The sequence below is a fragment of the Xyrauchen texanus genome, chromosome 22, assembly GCF_025860055.1.
Source record: "Xyrauchen texanus isolate HMW12.3.18 chromosome 22, RBS_HiC_50CHRs, whole genome shotgun sequence".
In the NCBI taxonomy this organism is placed as follows: Eukaryota; Metazoa; Chordata; class Actinopteri; order Cypriniformes; family Catostomidae; genus Xyrauchen; species Xyrauchen texanus.
In genome coordinates this window covers 28,950,018-28,971,530 of record NC_068297.1, presented here as the reverse complement: position 1 = coordinate 28,971,530, position 21,513 = coordinate 28,950,018, and the positions used below count along the sequence as shown (strand labels likewise).

Sequence of the window (21,513 nt, the reverse complement as noted above, 5' to 3'; positions counted from 1 at the left end):
TCCGCCCTGAGTCTCACTGTCCGTGTGTTAAACTACATTTCCCACAATTCCCGGCCTCCCTCACTGCCTGCACTCATCATTGTTTCCACCTGTGTCTCGTTCAGTCTCCACTTTGTCTGTGTATTTAAACCCCGGTTCTTTGTGTAGTCTCTGTCGATTGTTGTTCGTTTCTTGAATGTCGTCTAGCCTGGTCTGTGTCCCTTACCCGAGTTCTTAGTTTTGTTTGAATTTTGTTTCCTCGTGTTTAATCTGTTTCATTGTGTTTTAGTTTCCTGTTTTCCCATCGTGGACTTTCATTTGTGTTTACCTTTGATTTCTTATGTGTTTATCCCAATAAAACCGCATTTGGATCCGCACCTCTTGTCCGTCTTGTCCTGCTTCAACACCCATCATAACACCTATATGATGTTTGAATTGTCAATTCAGCATTTTAGGGCATCAGAAGGATTTTTTTAACATTTGATCAGAATTTTGTCCGTGTTTAAAAAATAATTACGCTTGATTCCTGTTCAAAGGTGCATTCAAAAGTATGATTTGAACATTTGAGCATTTGATTTAGCATTTTTTGTTGTTATAAGTTGTGATGGAATGTTCAATTCAACATTTATGGGCATCATAGGCATGTACAACAGACAATCCTGCCTATGATGCTTAAAAACGCTGTCTTAGGTTGAAAGCTCCCTATGTTTTGAAACACAGCCACAATGAGCACTTTTGTCTGTTCTAGGAGCGTTTGATAGATTGAATGTTTAATTCAGCCTTGTTAAACTTGAAAAAAAGTAGAATATGTCCTAGTCCTGAGAGTCTGTTCACCCAGTTAACCCTCCTCAAGTTTCCCCCATAAAAGCAAACTTCACACATTATTAGGCATAGTGATGCAACCATGCGTGTGTGTGTGTGTTTGGGTGCCAGACAGATTATTTGTCTAACACTCCACAGAAGGAGAAAAAAGCCCTAAAATAAAATGCATTGCAGGGACACGTGCTGTCATTGGTCAAGATCATCTGAGTGTGTGTATGTGTGATAGAGAGAGAGAGAGAGAGAACAGAAAAAAAAGACCTGTTTTGAGTTGCTATGCTACCAACATCTCTTTCTCTGTCTTTCACTCTCTTCCTCCCTCTCTCTGATTATCTATACAACCTCCACCTCTCTCTGTCTCTCTCTCTCCATCTTGCTCAACTCCTTTTCGGTTTGCTGTCTTTCATCCTCACCTTTCCCCTTCAACTTCTTACTGTCTCTTTCACAAAGACACTATACATCTCTCTCTCTCTCTCTCTCTCTCTCTCTCTCTCTCTCTCACTCTATCTCTCTCTCTCTCTCAGTTTTAGGATGTGTTTCAGACAGTGATTTACATGCTCTTCTGCCATTATCTCTAAGGTGTGTCTGTCTGCCTATGAATGTGTGTAAGAAGGGGGAGCGTGAATGAAAAAACAGCAATTATATATTACAAGAGATCATTAGTCATACAAACCAGTCATGCTGCCTTTTAAAACCACACACAAACATTCACACAGAGCTTCATCTTCCCTGCAAATCTGAGTCTACCATGTGATGTTGTCATTTTTTCACGCTAACTATTTTTTCTGCCGTTTGTGTAATTAAGATGAAAGTGTGTGTGTGTGTGTGTGTGTCTTAGACAGTATTTACTAGTATGGCAAGTTAGTTGACAAGAGCCTTTTTTCTGCTATTCTCTAAATCTACAACATGCACGTGTTGACTGAGCTATTTGTGTGTGAGTGTGTGTGTGTGTGTGTGTGTGCTGAACCAATTGGCCATGAAGCATGGACAAGATGTAACAGGTCAGGAAAGTTTTTCCACACATACAGTTGTCACATGGCCACACATGCACGCAAACTCACAGGCACACCTGCAAATCAACTCAAGCATTGCGTACTCACAGCTGTTCTCGCATAAACACACACACTCCTGCAGTATCTCTTATTGACACTGCAGGATAGAAACATTTACACACACACACACACTCTCTCTCTCTCTCTCTCTCTCTCTCTCAGTAAACACTTCCCTGAGGCTTGTGGGAGGGAAACATTCACAGGAATCAGATTTCAGCTTGGTCCACAGCCAACACTCTGGCAGAAATGTGCTTATAGCATCAGCATTTACACACACACACACACACACACACACACACACACACACACACACACACACACACACACACACACACACACACAACAATCTGTCTTTATAGTCTGTTATTCTAGCATGAACACAGATCTACATGAATGCACACGCACACAGAAATACATCTCGAGATCTGTAATAATCTGTTCTGACTGTAATCATTACAATAACCCAACAGGAATGAATGAGATCTGCTTATATTCCTGACGAAACTGACACTGTGTGTGAATGGAGAAAGAGGGAGAGAGTATGGTGAAAAAATCACACTGCCAACATAGTAGAATGAGACTATCATGTGACAGTGTGTGTGTGTGTGTGTGTGTGTGTGTGTGTGTGTGTGTGTGTGTGTGTGTGTGTGTGTGTGTGTGTGTGTGTGTGTGTGTCCATGTGTGTAGTACATACTGTCTTTAGCTCAGAGTGGGCCACTCTGATCAATCATTTTCTGAGTTGAGAGAGGGAGGAAAGGTGTATGTGTGTGTGTTTGAGAAAAAGACTGACCGAGCACAAGAGTTGTGAGTGTCTGCACACTGAATGCCTACAAAATGAACACGCATCGTAACTAAATGAAAACATAATGTGATACATTTTGTGTGGCTAAACAATATTTTTGTACAGACAGTTCATTACACACCATGAATTCTTCTGTGAAATTTAAATTATTATTATTTGTTATTTAATTAACATGTCATTAATATGTTATATTAATATGCAAGTCTACTCTTCAAATAACACAGTGTTATTAAGTAGTTAAACAAAATGATATTATAAGTTATTACATTCAGAAAACAATTCAGATTTATTCTGTCAATGATGGTGCAGTATGTCCTATATTGCTATATGCACTGCCACTGAAACTATATTTTAACTGAGTTTGAACGTGATCTAATTAGTATTCATATGTAGTCTCACATAAAGTGTGGTTCTAGCACGTACATTTGCTTACGTTTGCACAGACACGGAAACATACAACACTGAAGTACTGATAGCATCTAAAACGCAATCATTTCCGTATTAACAACTTTTGACATACAAATGTTTGCAAATTCTTATTAAATTCATGAATAATGAATTTATGGAATTAATTCAAATTTTATTTCACAAAATATTTTTCATTTTATAATCAATGAGATGAATTAAATGGTCAATGCCATCACAGAACCTTTATTTAACCTGGTTACGTTTAGGGATAGGGGTTTGGTTAAGGGATTTTAAATATTTATAAAATAGTAAAAATTTAACTATACAAATATATTTATAACATAAAGGATTTGTAAATATTTTATGTTTCTAAAGCTGTAAATATGTAAAGACGTTTACATTTGATATGCTGTTAATATGTCTATTGTATGTTTCAGTAAATGTATGTTTAAATATTATTTACAAATAGCAACAATTAATAATTGGATCAGGTTGGAATTTGATGAAAATACTGGGTACTGTGAAATAATACAAAGACATTTAATAGACAATGTGTCTTTTGCATGTATTTTATATATACAGTATATATGTGTGTGTGTGTGTGTGTGTGTGTGTGTGTGTGTGTGTGTGTGTGTGTGTGTGTGTGTGTGTGTGTATCATGAAAGAGGGACCAAGACACACTGATGATTGCTACTAGCACGCTGCCATGATGGAGCATTCATAACATAATGGATTTGATGAGCTATAGTTGTGTGTTTATGTGTGTGAGTGAGTGAGTGAGAGAGAGACAGGAAACTGTCATTTAATTGCCTCACATTATGAAAGATCCTACTAAAACTGTGGCAAGCATTCATACACACACACACACACACACACACACACACAGGATAGGTGAGAGTTGGTCACCTTATGTGGCTGCAGATCCCATCTCCTGACTGTGATTCTGTCATGCATGATATTCCCGTTTAAACAAAACACACACTCGCCTTCACACGCTCTCTCTTTCACACCGTCTGCTCCACGCATTCAAAGACATTCGAAAACTCACACAGCTAGTGTAATTGTCTCAGATACAAAAGCAATTCCACAAACATAGCAACCGCACACACACACAAATAAACACATCAATGCAAGTAATACATCATCAGAGTGAGAGAAGACAGAGTCGGAGTTAAAACAGCTGTGTATTATCATGTGCTGAATTGAATAAAGACATAGATTATGGTCTGTGTCTCACCCAAAGTGATCTCATTGCTTCAGAAGATATGGATTAAACCACTTGAGACATATGGATAACTTTTAATGTTAATGCATTTATGTCCTTTCTTGAGTGTGAAAGTTTTAAACCTCATTGACTTACATTGTTTGGACAAAAATACATCATAATTTCTTAAAAATATATTTGTTTATGTTCCACAGAAGAAAGAAAGTCATGCAACTTTAAGATGGCATGAGGGTGTGTAAATGAAAAATTATCATTTTTGGTGAACTACCCCTTTAATGAAAGTCTAAATATGTACAAAAGTTTCTGTGAGGGTTAAGTTAAGGGGTAGGGTTATGGGAGAGATAATAAAATAGAACTCAATGGTCAAGTCTCCACCGTGATAGAAAATAAAGTTGGTATGTACACAGATGTAGTCTAAATGTAACTTTGGGGACATTCAGGGACATCCTCAATTGGAAAAATCATGTCTTAACTCAAAAACGTATTTCTAAAATTCTACAAATGCAAAAACTTTACTTTTAAAGGAATGTTCCAGGTACAATATATGTTGAATACCACAAAACATTTATTTCGACTCATCCCCCCTTTTCTTTAAAAAAAGCAAAAATGGAGGTTACAGTGAGGCACTTACAATGAAAGTGAATGGGGCTGATTCTTGGAGGGTTTAAAGACAGAAATGTGAAGCTCATAATTTTATAAAAGCACTTACATTATATCTTCTGTCAAGACTTGTGTATTATTTGAGCTGTTAAGTTGTTTAAATTATAATTTTCACAGTCATTTTAGGGTTCTAAGTTTTGTTGACATTACAACATCAATTTGTAAAATTGGCTATAGCTTTACAAAGAAAAGGTTAGTAAGCAATTTTGTCACACTAAAATCATGTTTACACATGTCTTGTTTATGTCTTGTGGCTAAAAGTTTGAAAAAGTGAGTATTTTAACACAAAGAATTGGCCCCCATTCACTTTCATTGTAAGTGCCTCACTGTAACCCAGATTTTTGCTTTTTTTTTAAAGAAAAGGAGGGAGGAGGAGTCAAAATAAATTTAGGTGGCAATCGACATTATGCCACAAATGCTGCCGATTGAACTGAACTTGAATTGAACCCAGCATATTCCTTTAAGTGTAGGGTTAGAGTGAGACCAAGGGTTGGTACAGTCTTTTAATTTAGCTTTATAGAAAAACTAGGTCTATGGTATGTGTTCACAGACAGCTAAGCAAATGAATGTGTGTGTTTGTGAGCGCATGTTTACGTCCTCCTTCCACAGACTTCTTGTGTTTTTCAGGAGATAAGCTACACTGCTCACACATATATAAAATCTGTCTGGTCTAAACAATCACACGTTGCTTCCCTGGCAAAGCTTCAAAACATCTGCCAAAGGTCAAGGGTCAAATAAAAATAAGCCATATATGGAGCACACATACACACGCTCACACTCAAACACAAACACACAGACATTTTGCAGACAGACAGATAGGGTCACATAAACAAGGATTTAAAAATCTATGATGACAAAGTATTGTTCCAAGAATGGACCAAAATATAACTTTTTCACTGTACACCTTGCCATTGCAGTTTCTGGGCACGATCATGATTTCAAGCTCAATTACACTTGTAGTTGAGCTTGAAATCATGATCGGCTAAGCGACAGCTGATGTCAAGATTTACAGTGAAAATTGTTTGTATTTTGGTCTGTTCTCATCCAAGTGTGATTGGATTGCTTCTGAAGACATGGATTTAACCACTGGAGTCATGTGTATTACTTTTGTGCTGCCTTTATGCTCTTTTTTGGACCTTCAAAATTTTGGTCATCATTCACTACAGAGCTGAGATATTCTTCTAAAAATCTTCATTTGTGTTCTGCAGAAGAAAGTCATAGACATCAGGGATGGCATGGGGGTGAGTGAATGATGAGAGAATTTAAATCTTTGGGTAAGAGAACATGTCCTCACCATAACAACCACCCAAACAAAATCTACCCACTCTTTAAATCTACACCAGCATTAAACAGTCTTTCATGGGCTTTTCAGAAAATGTTTTAAAAACTAAAACAATTATCAAGCACAAAATGATTCATTAAACAACAAAAATATAAAAGGTAATATGCAAAAATATCGAAACATTATTCATTATAATTTGTGAGCCAAAATGTGTTATTTACAAAAGACATCTTAAAATTACTGAGACAAGAGAACTTTCCCACATGACAGACAGCCTGGTCTCCCCTATGTGATATCAAGCACTGATAAAAAAATAAAAAAATAAAACAACAACATTCCTTTATCCTACTATGACATTTTATGTATGTTTTTGAACTACAGCCCCCGAAATATTGCATATATCAATCCATCAGGCCTGGACACATTGTAGATGACTGCTGGAAGTGCAAGCAAGGCAGTATTTGTGATAAACCCATGGGAATATGGCACAGTACAACAACAGGTTGTGAAGGAGATGAGAAGCATTAAGAGATGTGTGTGTGTGTGTGTGTGTGCGTGCGTACGGCAGGAGGCTGTAAAACAGGGAAAGCTGTCAGTCACACGGCTTAGCTGCTGTTGCCACGGGGACATCATCTAGCCAATGGTGTAAAAGACACGAGTCCCCAAAGACACACAAACACACATGTACTTACACTCTGATGAAACATAAACACAGATAAACGCACCAGGAGAGGAAACCGACAGCTGTTCTGATAAACAAGCCAGTCATATCGTCTCATCTGTATTCTTCCCAGCTTTAAAAATAAAACCGTAAACCAGACAGATTCTTCATGCAAGAAATATGAGATATATTTCATCGAAACAAAAATAACTTACACTAACATGATTAGTACATACATAAAATTAATTATAGTACTATAGAACAAGATTACAGCTTTATAAAATAACAGACCTTGCAGAGGGGGTGAATTAAAGCTAAAAAGACCAACACAGTGAGAAAATCATGTAGATGCCCACACAGAAAAGAATTCACACAAAGACCTGGTTAGCACACACACACACACACACACACACACACTACAGATACACAAACAATACTCCAACTGTAATGAGCAAATTAATGATAGATAAGAGCACACACTCTTTTTTCTTTCTTTCTTTCTTTCTTTCTTTCTCTCTCTCTCTCTTATTCATACACACATGTGCAGCTGGGAGATTATGACAGCCCTACCGAAGTATGCAGTGCATGCAGTAATATATGAGAAAATGGATAAACCAGTCAGACAACAGACACACGAACATCAAACCATCTTGTATCGTGAACAAGCACATTTAGATGTAAAAGCAGAGCAGTGAACAGCAGGGGGGAAAAAGCACAGCTAATTTCTAAAACAAACCTGATTATTCTCAATCTTCAAAGGAGCATATCCTATACATTTGATTTACACTTTAAATGGCACAAGTTGTTCGATCATTTGTTCAGAACAATCCTCAGAGGGTGATCTGATCACTAGCTGAGAGCTCATGTAGGAGGAAAGAGTGCCTTTGAACAATCCATATGAAGTATAATGGGTTTACTGGAGTCAACATGCATTTAGTATGTGCAGGATTCCCACACCTGTTGACCAGTGAACTGCCTTCTCCAGTCATTTGTAAGGGTTTTTAAAAACATTTGAGCAATTTCTAACCAATTAAATATTTTAGAGCTGATATATATATATATATATATATATATATATATATATATATATATATATGTGTGTGTGTGTGTATATATCTTTTTTTTCTCCATGACTTCCAGGCCTGCAACAATTCTCTGATATTTTACATGACTGTGGGGAACCTTAAAGGGATAGTTTACCCAAAAACTAAAATTCTTTCATCATTTACTCACCCTCAGGCAATCCCAGATGTATATGATTTTCTTTCTTCACCAGAGCACAAATTAAGATTTTTAGAAGAATATCTCAATATCTTACGTACTTTTTAGAGCTTAAAGTTTCTGGCAACTTTTCGCTTGCATTGTGAGGACCAACAGAGCTGAGACATTTGTGTTCTGCTGAAGAAAGAAAGTCATCACATCTGGGATGGCATGAGGGTGAATAAATCGTGTGAGAATTCTAATGCACTGGTAATACATTACAGTGTTTATGTTATACATATTACATGTAATTATAATTAATAATCATGTGTCATTTCAACTAGATAAACACATATTAATTACCTGTCGTTCATTAGCATTGCATTTAAATACACATTGGAACAGGTTCATTTGTGCCTGACCCTGCCTTCCAAAAGTTTATTTAGTAAATGATAACACATAAAGATAAATCATTGTGTATAAAATTAAAAAAAATATGAAACCCTTATGATAAAGCTGTCTTATTTAGTCTGCTCATCTTTTGCAGAGTGATAGTCATTAGTCGCTACAGAAGCAGTGCAGTAAACTGTCTCAAAACAGCTGATTAGTTGGATTGAAGTCCCGCTGAGCTATAAACACACACACACACAAACAAACACACACACACATTGGTGCGGCTATCCTAATGAGGACCCTCCATAGACGTAATGATTTTTATACTGTACAAACTATATATTCTATCCCCTAACCCTACCTCTAAACCTAACATAACACCTAAATCTTACCCTCACAAAACACTTTCTGCATTTTTACATTTTCAATAAAACATATAGTTTTTTTTTTTTTTAATTACGAGGACACTAGAAATGTCCTCATAAACCATATTTATAGCATAATACCCTTGTAATTACCAGTTTGTAATCTAAAACAAATTCCTCATAAACCACATAAACCTGCCCACACACACAACACACACACCCACGTCATATATACACACATATACACTCACAGACAAAAAAACACACACAAACTCACAGACACATACACTCACAGACAACACACACACTCACACTCACACACACAGACACACAATGACACTCACAGACACACACTCATACACACGCACTCACAGACACACGCACACTCACACACTGACATATATACACACACACACACACACTCACAGACAAATAAAATGCACAATCACACTCACAGACACACACATTCACAGACACAAACACACACTCACTCACAGACACACACACACACATACAACACACACACTGGCACACACACACACACACTCACTGACACACACAAACAATCACACTCACAGACACACAATGACACTCACAGACACACACTCATACACACGCACTCACAGACACACGCACACTCACACACTGACATATATATACACACACACACACACTCACAGACAAATAAAATGCACAATCACACTCACAGACACACACATTCACAGACACAAACACACACTCACTCACAGACACACACACACACACACACTGGCACACACACACACACACTCACTGACACACACACAAACAATCACACTCACAGACAGACACACACACACACACACACATGTTGGTGCAGCTTTCATTATGATGATTCTCCATAGACATAATACTTTTTTTACTCTACAAACTATAGATTCTATCCCTTAACCCTCACAAAAAACTTTCTGCATTTTTACATTTTCTGTAAAACATAGTTTAGTATGTTTTTAAGTGATTTGAATTATGGGGACACTAGAAATGTCCTCATAAACAACATTTAAAGCATAACACCCTTGTAATTACCAGTTTGTAACCTAAAAAAAGTCCACACAAACCACTTAAACCTTGCCCACACACACACACACACACACACACACACACACACACACGACACACACACTCACTCTCACACACGCACACAAACACACTCACTCACTCACAGACACACACTGACAGACACACACTCTCACTCACACAAACACACCCATTCACTCACTCACAGACACACATTCGCACTCACAATCACACACACTCACAAACACACACTCTCACTCACAGACACACACATTCACAGACACACTCACAAACACACACACACACTCACAGAGATACGCAAACACACTCACACACTCACAGACACACAAACACACACACACACTGACAGACACACACACTCTCACTCACAGACACACTCACAAACACACACTCACAGAGATACGTAAACACACATACACTCACAGACACACACAATCACAGACACACAAACACACTCACAGAGATACGTAAACACACATACACTCACAGACACACACAATCACAGACACACAAACACACTCACAGAGATACGCAAACACACATACACTCACAGACACACACACTCACAGACACACAAACACACACTCACACTCACAGACACACAACACAGACACATTCATAGACACACACACACACACACACACACACACACACACACACACACAGTCGCACACACACGCACATTTTGCATCTCTATCATAGTAACACGCCCATAGTAATAGTTGTCTGAATGTGTTGACTAAACAACTGACAGAAACAAACACACGTTCCAGCACTGAATACTATAAACTTTAGCCTTCCTGTTACTAGTTCTGACTAACCTTTTCTCTCACAAACAAGCGAATGAATATTAATAGAAGTTGTAACAGCTGAGAAAAGTTTAAATATTCGTACGTTTAAGAGTTTCGCTATATATAGTGTCGTGAGGTCAGTTTTTACCGTTAGCGCAGGCGGGTCGGTGGTCGCACGGATGACTCCGGCTCTCCAGCTCCAGCGCGAGATTCCGGCGAGCTCCAGCGACTCTCCGCCGCTCACGCACAGGCAGCGCTTCCCCACCAGCTCCACCGCCATAGTCCAGCAAAATGTGCGAGAAATGTGCACGGACAGCAAACAAACGTCCCCCTACTGCGGACTACGGTGTTGACACATGATTAAAATATGGTGATTAAATCAATATTCATGTGCATTGGAGTACAGGGGCTTTAAATTCCCTGTGTTGTCCTCTGAAGAGCGTTGTTCTCTCTGTGCGTTGGGGAACTGATTTACAAAGAGGGAGTAGTAACAGTCATTATGTATCTCTCTCTCGCTCGCACGTGGTATTCATCCGCCCACGCTGAAGTAGGCCCCTACACAGGACTAGTAGACCGCAGCGGAGAGACTTGTCCGTCCGCCAGACTGAGCTCACTGTCAAGTGCACTAAAACAGACTAGAGAAAAGTAGTCTCTCGTCTGAATGTATTCAGAACTTGACCTACTTATTGACATTGGTTTCAAAATTACAGTTGGCTTGTTGAGCTATAATGAATTATTTACTTTTCTCAGAAACCCATTTTTCACGAATTGCATAATTATATACAATGTAGTATCAGTAGGCTATGTCTATAGTACAGTAGAGGAACACATAGCTACAAATATGTCACACATGCTATAACCTGGGGGACATTAAGCCATCCTCAATTGAGCAAATATTTATGTATATGTCATAAAAAAGTATAAACATATACCACATGGGTTTTTTTCATTTCTGTTTTATTTAATTTTTTCTTTCTTTTTCTTTTACTAATATACAAGGTTTGGAGGGTTACCACTGCAGATTACAGACTATATGCTGTGAAATGTCATTTGTAACATATTCTATTAGATTACTTAAGGTCAGTAATGTAATCTAAATACTTTGGATTACTTCTTCAGCACTGGTAAAAAATGTTCACTTGTTTTGACTATAAAAAACCTAAATATCTTATGCAGTGTTGTTTCTAAAACAAGATTAATCAAATTGATCTTGTTTTAAGGATTTTTTAAAATATTTTTACAGGAAAACAATACAACAATTATCAAGAATATAATTTTTGCACCAATATCAAAGGTCTTACTAGAAGAAGAAAAAAGAAATTATGATCCAACGTGAATTTTCTTGATAAATAAATATGATTGTGTCTGGTAACATGTGCATGTAAAATAGCTAGAAATAGTATTTTAGCTTAACGTAAAGCTAACAATTTACACAAGGTTTATTTTTATTTCTTCTGCTCCAAACTTACTTCTCTGTCTGCTCAGTCAGTGTTTCACTGCTGTTCAAATGTACTTTGGATCATTTATATGTATAAATGTTTTCCATCTGAAAGGACTAAATATTAAATGAAACAAATGACAATAAAATGCAAATTAATCTCTTCAGTAATCTAAATACTTTTTGAATTTAACTAAATTACCAATGATTTAAATTGTAACTGTAGTGGAATACAGTTACTTATATTTTGTATTTTAAATACGTAATCCCGTTACATTCCGTTACTCCCAACCCCTGCTAATATACCAGTTCTGATCAATGTTTATACCCTATGCTTTGGTAACTTCAGGTGTAAATACATAGAAAATAAATCGATTTATATATATATATATATATATATATATATATATATATCTATATATATATATATATATATATATATATATATATATATATATATATATATATATATATATATTTAAAATGCAACATTTAAAGTTTTTTATTTTATTTAATCTCTAAATTTTGTTTGACAATTCACACTATCACAATATAGTTACCAGAAGGAGTGAACACCATACATTTGGAAAGGCTTTGTTGTAAACAAATCTTTTTTCTTTTTCTTTTTTCTGTAATCTTGAAATGCTGCCATGAGCAGTTTCCAGACTACTGTACAATATATTAATGATATTTGTGTCATACTGAATACCCACTAATATGAAGAATTATAGGTCTATCTTGAAAGTTCTTTATGAAAATACCAGAGGGCAGAATGATTTCAGAATATACTTAATGTTCTATTTTGCTTCTGTGATGTTTGCAGGACATGAGGCCTTATAGCAGATGAGTCAGTGGTTTCACAGGGGATAATCATACATTTACACAATTCTATAACATAGTCATGTATGTACTGTTGTTTGAAGTGCCCAAAGGCTGTTAGCGGACAATTCTGAACCAAATGACAATAGCGGATACTCTGAGCAGTTAATGTCATGGGGCATTACTGGTGTTTTCATGTGAATTGTACAAATAAACTGACCCAGTGAACCATTTATATTTGACCGTTTACAACAATGAGGAAACAGTCTTGGAACATACAATGAAACTGCCAACAAATTCTCTTCATCTTGTAATTTTTTCCACAGTTTTTAAATGTTTTGGATATAAAACTGTTTCTCCACAGAGAGGAAACCACATATATTTATGATGTTATTTGACTGCCCTCCGGTGGCTGGTTCTGGAAATCCCGAGTAGGTGTGGTTACACTGGAGAACTCCAAAAGAGGGCGGGGTAACTCCAGAAGTGAGCTGGGTCAACAACTCTCTGCCAAAAACACAATTTCAAATTCTGCCATCTGGTGGTTGAAATTGTCTTAAACTGGCGTTACCATACAGTGCTCTCCAAATGTGGATTAAGTCAAACTTAAAATGCAAGAATATCTTTATATCTAGCATTATATAACAAAATATTAGGTGGTATCTGCAAACAAATTATGCACATTTCTGTGAAATATATATATTTTTTGTATTTATGCTACTTTAAACAAACTGAACCAAAGGTCATTTTAGAGTCAGTTCCCCTTAAATGGTTATCTCATGATTTACTCACCCCCAAGAATCCCAGATATGTTTGACTTTCTGTCTTCTGCAGAACACAAATGACGATTTTTTTTAGAGGAATATCTCAGCTCTGTAGGTCCATAAAATGTCCATACAATGCAAGTATTTTCTCACTTTTTTCTTTTCCCATTTGTCTACATCTCGCTTCTTGACAGCATGCATTCGTTTTCTCCACTGTGTTTTTCATGGATTATTGCATCAATCTCAAACATCTGCTGATCAAAAACCACATTTAACCACATCAATCACAAGCCCTTGCTGATCAAGAACAACCATAACAACAACAAAAAATTGTGGTAAGTCATTGGATCTGCTAATGCTATTTCTTCCTTCATAGCATGCCATATGTTTACTATAGCTTCTTCTCTCAGCAGAGAGGGATTCCCATGTGATAAATGTAAGGAATCAGTCAGGCTGACTGAAAAGGTTAATGAGTTAGACACACATCCGAACACTAGTGGAGGTCAGTGAGAAAAAGAAGCTGGTAGATACTGTTTCGGATGTGGGTAGTACAGCGAGCAACACATACACTTTGGTCCTGGCTCTAAAGCCCCGCAGCAGATCTTGGCAGCATACTCGCTCAGAAAAGCGTCACCACTCTCACATTCCTGTTAGGGTTTCCAATCGATTCTCCCCCACTCAGTGATGCACCAGCTGAGAATCATGTTGAAAGAGATTTAATAATTAGTGATTCTGTTTTAAGGAATTTGGAAATCGAGACACCAGCCACCATTGTTAAATGCATTTCAGGGCTCGAGCGTCTGACATCAGATCAAATGTACAAGTGCTGAATAATGCTAAACGCAGATTTTCTAAAATTGTTATTCATGTCGGCGCTAACGCTGTCCAGCTCCACCAGTCAGCGATCGCTAAAGATATTGTTAAAGAGGTGTGTGAACTTGCAAAAATTATGTCAGACACTGTATATATGTTATATATTGTGGTGACAAGGTTTATAGTAGATTAGTGTCACTGAATGCCTGGATGTCTTAAGTGGTGTCCAGCAAATAGCATAGAATTTGTAGACAATTGGAAGAGTTTTTGGGGTAGACTTGACCTACTAAAGAGAGATCCATCCCTTCAGAGAAAGTGCCACTCTCCTCTCTAGTAATTTGGCACATAGTATTAATAGTGATAGTATTTAATTGGGGCCCAGGTTAGGAAGCAGACAAACTGGTTAATCCGAACGTCTACTAGCTGCCTTGAGTCGTCACACAGGTCACATAAACTACAACACATAGAGACTGTATCACCTAGATATCTCATAGAGACTGTGTCTGTTCCCCGAACTACCAACCACAAAACCCTCACTAAATCATGTAGAAAAAATTTGATTAAGTTCAAATTTGAAAAGTGTATGTGCATGTATACAGTGAAATTCTTTTTTTCACATATTCCAGCTAAGCTTAGGTCAGAGTGAAGGGTCAACCATGATACAGCACCCCTGGAGCATGTAGGGTAAAAAGCCTTGTTCAAGGGCCCAACAGTGGGTCTTGGCAGTGATGGGGCTTGAACCCCCAACCTTCTGGACAGTAATCCAGAGCCTTAACCGCTGAGCCACCACTGCCCAAATAGACAGCACTAAAGATTTGGTGGCTTAATGACTCGCCTCAGTCCATGTGGCAACGAATCTCAGGCTGTCTCGTTTGGAAGGCTGCATCATCCATAGGTAGCATTTGTCATCAGCATACGTCATCGAGGCTGTCTCGTTTCAGAAAGAGAGTAGAACACTTCGAATGCAACCTTCTTTCATGGGAATTCGGAGGATGCATGAAGCTGCTTTCACACTGCCAGCTACTTTGTCTCTGCATGTGCCAGTGGCTGGCGGTTAGGTCGTTAGTGGTGTCTATGGAGAGTCTAAACAGCACTGTTTCTTTACAATTAATATTATTAAAATATTAGGATCACGTGAGCTCTACCATCTTCTCTCATACTTGCGTAAGACGCACAGCATCATCAAAGACTGTTCCCACCACAACCACAGACTGTTCACCCCACTCCCCTCCGAGAGGTGTTTCAGGTCCCTCCACACCCGAACCAGCAAGTTCAGAGGAAGCTTTATTTCCTGCGGCTGTCACCCTACTGAACTCTAGCTCAGTTTTAATAATCTTTTAAGCTTTATAGAATGTAATAATGTATTCTAATGTTATCAAAAGTTATTATAAATTGTTTATCTATGGCTTACAGTGAATGTGGGTTCTTTTCTGAAATTTCTGCAAAACAATGTTTAAAACATTAAACTTGGTTTAATGAGCCTGTATGATTATGTCGGACATGTACAGGTTGATGAATAACATAGAAGGAGCTGGGCGGAGCGTTTGTTTGTAAAACGTAACTTCATCTATTGGGTTATTTTCTCAGTGTTGGGTAGTTTTTCTGTAACCCAGCCGTTGGGTTAGTAGCAGGGTCATTTTCACTGACAGTTAAACTATACTACACCAGAAAATGCAAAGATACTGTTCCATAAACAGAGTGGCAGCAGACAGCTCTTCACATGACATCAGCAGTAGCGGTTTTAACCACAACGCAAACCACCCAATTGCGTGCGGCTCCGGGTGGCACCCACCCGTTAGCTCAGCAAAAAATGCTTGAGGGGTGACATATTGTTCTGGATACTCGCGCGAATATACGCTGTTGTCGGCGCTTTTGGAGCGGTTCACGGCAGAAGCTGCTGGGGTTGGGGCAGCGTTTTTTAAGCAGGGTTCGGGTTTGTAATTTATGAAAAAAAAAAAAAGATATAGGCCTTCCGAAATTGTTTCGCGCACGCGCGCTCATTCACAGATACGCGCAAACGGATGAGTTAGGGGCTGTTCACACCGAACGTGTTATTGCCTGCGTCTGCTCTGTTTTTACATTGTTTTACTGTGTAAACTTGCGCTGGACGAACGTCCATACCTGCTGCACCGCGTCTCGCTGTTTCTTCAGTGTCATCATGTTGTATTACTATTGTAGGCTATACAACAAATCCTCAAAGTAATACAAATACTATATCATATTATAATGGCAAACTGGACAACAATAAATAACTGTTGGGTTATAAAATGAATAAAGAACAACTGAATTCCAAAATTTTACTGGGGGAAGTAACCTTTTTTCTTTTCTTTCTTAATGTGTTTTTGTAGTTTGGAACAAATATGGAGGAGTACCTCCAACTGGCTGAGATGACAAGACCTTATTCCCCTACATCCTAAACTCAGCAAAACAGGCATGCACAAAGATCATTTTCTTATCTCTTATTTCATTATCTTATTTTTATTTAATTAATTGTATTAATTCCTTAAATGTTTTCTAGTAATATACACTAGAGTTATAAGTAACATTTAAAGGGATAGTTCACCCCAAAATAAGATTATCTCATCATTTACTCACTCTCAGGCCATCCCAGATGTGTACGACTTACTTTCTTCTGCAGAGCACAAATTACGATTTTTAGAAGAATATTTAAGCTGAGTTGGTCCATGCAATACAAGTGAATGGTGACCAAAACTTTGAAGCTCCAACGGCACATAAATGCAGCATAAAATAAATCCAAAAGATTCCAGTGGCCAGCCATATGTGTCATAGAGCTTTGGAAAATATGATGATGTGTAGATGACAGAATTCTCCTTTTTAGGTGAACTATTCTTTTAAAGTCTGTACTACCAGATCACATTGACACAGAAAGCTTCCTAAACATGTCGCGATAGATAATATTGAACTGGCTTTGATCCAATCCCTAACAGAATATCCACTGTATTGTACACAGCTAATGATTTTTACAGTAGCTTTATCTGCTCCTAAGCTCATTAGCGTTAAATAGGTTTAATCACTGTTTACCAAGCCGATAGCTAATATACTAATCGCTCTGGCATGGGGCAGTGTTTAAAGCAAGGTATGCAAGCATTGCAATCAGTTGCTGTGGAAAGGCTAGAGTTCATTTATGTTAAATGTGCCCTCTCACCTCCAGGAACCTTCATTAAATGCATTTGTCTAAATGGAAGACCACTAGCTCACTGAATGTCGTGTGTGTGTATATAGGTCTCTCTCAGTGGTGCTTCAGTGGTAATTGATGTGGTGCCTATAATGAAGATAAAACCAAATAAATCCATCAGCCAGCAAACCTTTTTATTTGAGATAATTTGCAGTGACATTCTTTATTTTTTTCAAACCCCCCAACACCCATCTACATTTTTCAACACATTTTATTCTTTAAATGTTATTAACAAAACATAAATTTCACACCTCAATCATTCCCCTAAGTGGCTAGGGGTTCAAGTTTCAGGTGCCCTTCACACAGCCTTTTATGATACCATATTTCTGTGTGCAAGCCTGTGATAACAGAAGGACTGACAGGGCCAGTAATTGGTGCCCAGTGAAATGTCATGCTCTATCAGAGCCCCAGAGCAGCACAGGGGGGCCGTTGTGAGACAGGGGCCAGACGCGGGGCCTCTGCTGTTGCTATTTATGCTGCTGCTTCTGCTGTGGCTCTGTATATGTCTGTGTGTGAAAGAGAGGGAAAGCGAGTGAGAGAGCATGGCAGATGTGACCTCCTCGGCACACAGAGCTTCTTTTGTGTCCCAGTTATTCAGTGCTCCTCTGGGTCTAACCCTGCCCCTAACCATTAACAGCAACTGCCCGTAACTGCTGGAAATCAAGAGCAGGGAGCAGACACGCATACACACCACAGCAACAGGGCTGTGTCTTTACAAAACGTTTACTCAAAAGCACACTAATGCACGCAAAATGCAATCTATCGTCTTTCAGTCAGGATTTATTTTATTAAGACTTAAAACAATCTTAAAAGTGTATCTTTTTTAGAACGGTAGCTTAACTGTTAGTGCGTACTATATGATCTGATATTTTGAGCCTTGGTGCTCAGACGGGAAGCACAAGTTTGAGTCTGGCTTGCAACATTACATTTCTCCTTCCTATTCAACTTTCACTGTACCTATCGCTGAAAAGTGGCAAAAAGGCCAAACACAAACAAATATGCATCAATTAGAAGATTTTAGGTTTAAGTTGTAAAAATGTAAATGGGATAGATTGCATCATAAGTCTTGTAATTGATATTAGGTCCTGCAACTGCATTTTGTCAATATTTTAACTAACTTTGTTTTTTGTCTCCACTAGTTTTATTTAATTGTTATAATTCATGTATTTACTTTATTCATTTTGGATGGTGCTTTTGTTAGACAAATGCATTTTTAAAAGTACAAATATACCATGTAGCCTCTCAAATAAATGAAAGCTGCATGCATAATAATTATATAAACAATTAGCAAAATGCATTTCAATTTAGATGTAGTATGGCATGTCACACCACAGTGCAAGTCAACTTTCCAAATGTATTTCATGTCCCATGTACCCATCTTTTGTCTATAGAACACATACAAATCATGTAAATAAATAAATTAATTAATTAATGCATGCATAAACAATTAACAGAAAAATTTAATAAAAAGAAAATAGTACAATATCCCTCTTTATGACATCTGCACACAATTTGTGAGTTATTATTACTATACAATAACCAATGTAACTGCACATTAGGTTGAGGCAATGGATATCAGGGCATCGAGTAAATATTGGCCTCTTATCTCTCTCGTCTCTCTCTCTCTGCCTGTAAGAAGCAGGACAGGATCATTTTCTACACATCCTGCACTGGGCCAAGAAGCGCTTTATTCAATAATCTCTCTTGCTTAGCAAATACAATTTCCCCACATAAATAATTCAAATGATCCCTATGACTGTCAGGGTATCGCAGTGGATTTTTCAATCCTATCAGCTGAGGCCCAGGTTACACATTATCCTACTTCTGTGCTCAATATATAATGAGATGCTCCAATTGTCTGTTCTGAGTTTCAAATCCTTCACTATCATTCTCAGTCATTGATAAAATTGACATTAAGCATCCAGTCACCAAGTCAGTAATCCATTACAATCCTGGGCGCTTCGACAGCACTTCTGAAAGAGTTTATTTTCTCCCAAAAGAGTATAATTTCTCTAAAAGAGCACACACAACAGGTGTTGAACGTCCTTTTCAGAACGTGTCTTTTTAAAGATGCCCTTCCGCCTCTGTGTAGTTCCTGGATGCGGTCGTAGATGCTGCTGCCTTCGGGTCAGCCCGCCCAGTCTGAGGCTGACATCCAGATGGCCGACATGCTTGTCCAGGCCGCCGTGAGCATGGGGTTGGACTGGATCCCTCCCCCCGGTTCCTTTCTTCCACGATGCACGATGAGCTGACAAGGATGTGGAGGGTGTCATTCACTGCCTGTAACCGACCTTCTCGCTCGTTCGCTCTCACTACCCTCGACGGCAGGGAGCCTCACATGTACTCGGAGGTCCCCCAGGTGGACAGAGTGGTTGTGATCCACCTGTGCCTGGAAAACACAGCCATCTGGGCAGGATGTAGTCTCCGCGGGGTCTTTTCCCCTTAAAGAATAGAAGTCGGAAAAGAACGCCTTCCCCGATGCATGTTATAGCATTAAATGGCCCCAACCACTTTAACTCTATTAGAAAAACATAGAGAGAGTAAAGGCACGGCTGGCACGACCTACTCCCATGCTTGGCACATCACTTGTTCCCCCCTTTCGGGGATGCTGGGAACCTAAAAACTTTATGATGTTATTATGGGGCTTTGGGGAAGGGTACATGCAGTCTGACGCAGCCTGCTGCTTTGGCATGCAACTGCCTGCCCGCACCTGCATCAGCAGTTCATGTACACGTTTAATCTATACAATGTCGAGTGAGTGACCGAAAGGGAATGTCTAGGTTACTTTTGTAACCCCCGTTCCCTGATGGAGGGAACGAGACGTTGTGTGTCTCCAGCCACGACGTTGTACAGAGCCACTATAATGGCCGAACCTCATTCTCGGTCCCTCAGTGCAAAACCTGAATGGACAGACGCACGATTCCCTCCTTTTATACCCGTATGTCTGGGGGAGGGACATGCAAATTCTGTCTGCCAAGTTCTCATTGGCCTTTTCTCAAGTTCAGAGGTAACCGAGGCCTTCAAGAAAGACCCCTAGTGTCGCTTTAATTGACACATCTCGTTCCCTCCATCAGGGAATGGGGGTTATAATAGTAACCTAGACGTTTTTAAAGGCAGAAGTGATGATGCTCTGTATTGGGTTCAGGCAGGGGTGGACTGGGATGAGAAATTGGCCCAGGATTTTACATAGAAACTAAAAAGTTGTTTCTGCTTATCTCTGCCCCCTTCGCCGTTTTGTGGCACGATCTGCATAATGCGGCTGCTCATTTGTGTTTAGTCCTGGTTCTGCCGATGGACAGTCTACCTCTGAGCGGCCACAAAGTGTGTCAGAAAATGTCAGGTATGCCAGATTACCAATCCAGCCCTGGGTTCAGGTGAGCCCCATCACGCGCCACCAAACATGGAAGTCACCTTGGGCGACAATGATTCATGTGAGGGGTGTGTGGTTTCATCACAACTGGTATAATAAATTGTGAGTATTTAACTCAGATTACGGTAAAAAAAAAAAAATACTGTCTGGTATAGCTATTGTTCATGCACATTCTCATGTTGATTGACAGGCAATTTCTGTATCTAAAAGGTGATCAGCTATTTTACCTGTAAGTCCGGACTTACTTTCTACATCTGTTGACCTCTGCACTGTTCTCAATCTAGCTGTCTTTGATCAGCAGTCGGTTCATCTGTACAGCTGGAGTTGCGCTCACTGGCATAGCCATGGGTGGGCCGGTGCCACCCATTGGCATTCAGGCTCATCCAAACATTATCTTATGCC

General features: G+C 38.7%; 1 protein-coding gene across 1 annotated transcript in view; it reads right to left on the bottom strand.

Moving 5' to 3' along the window:
• The window catches only part of jmjd1ca (jumonji domain containing 1Ca), an 82,837-nt gene extending 71,671 nt beyond the window's left edge, over window positions 1–11,166 (bottom strand). Inside the window, exon 1 of the mRNA XM_052153543.1 lies at window positions 10,863–11,166. Coding sequence (XP_052009503.1) covers window positions 10,863–10,994 — 132 coding nt within the window. The 5' untranslated portion in view covers window positions 10,995–11,166. The remainder of the gene's footprint in view (window positions 1–10,862) is intronic.
• Window positions 11,167–21,513: the final 10,347 nt, after the last annotated feature.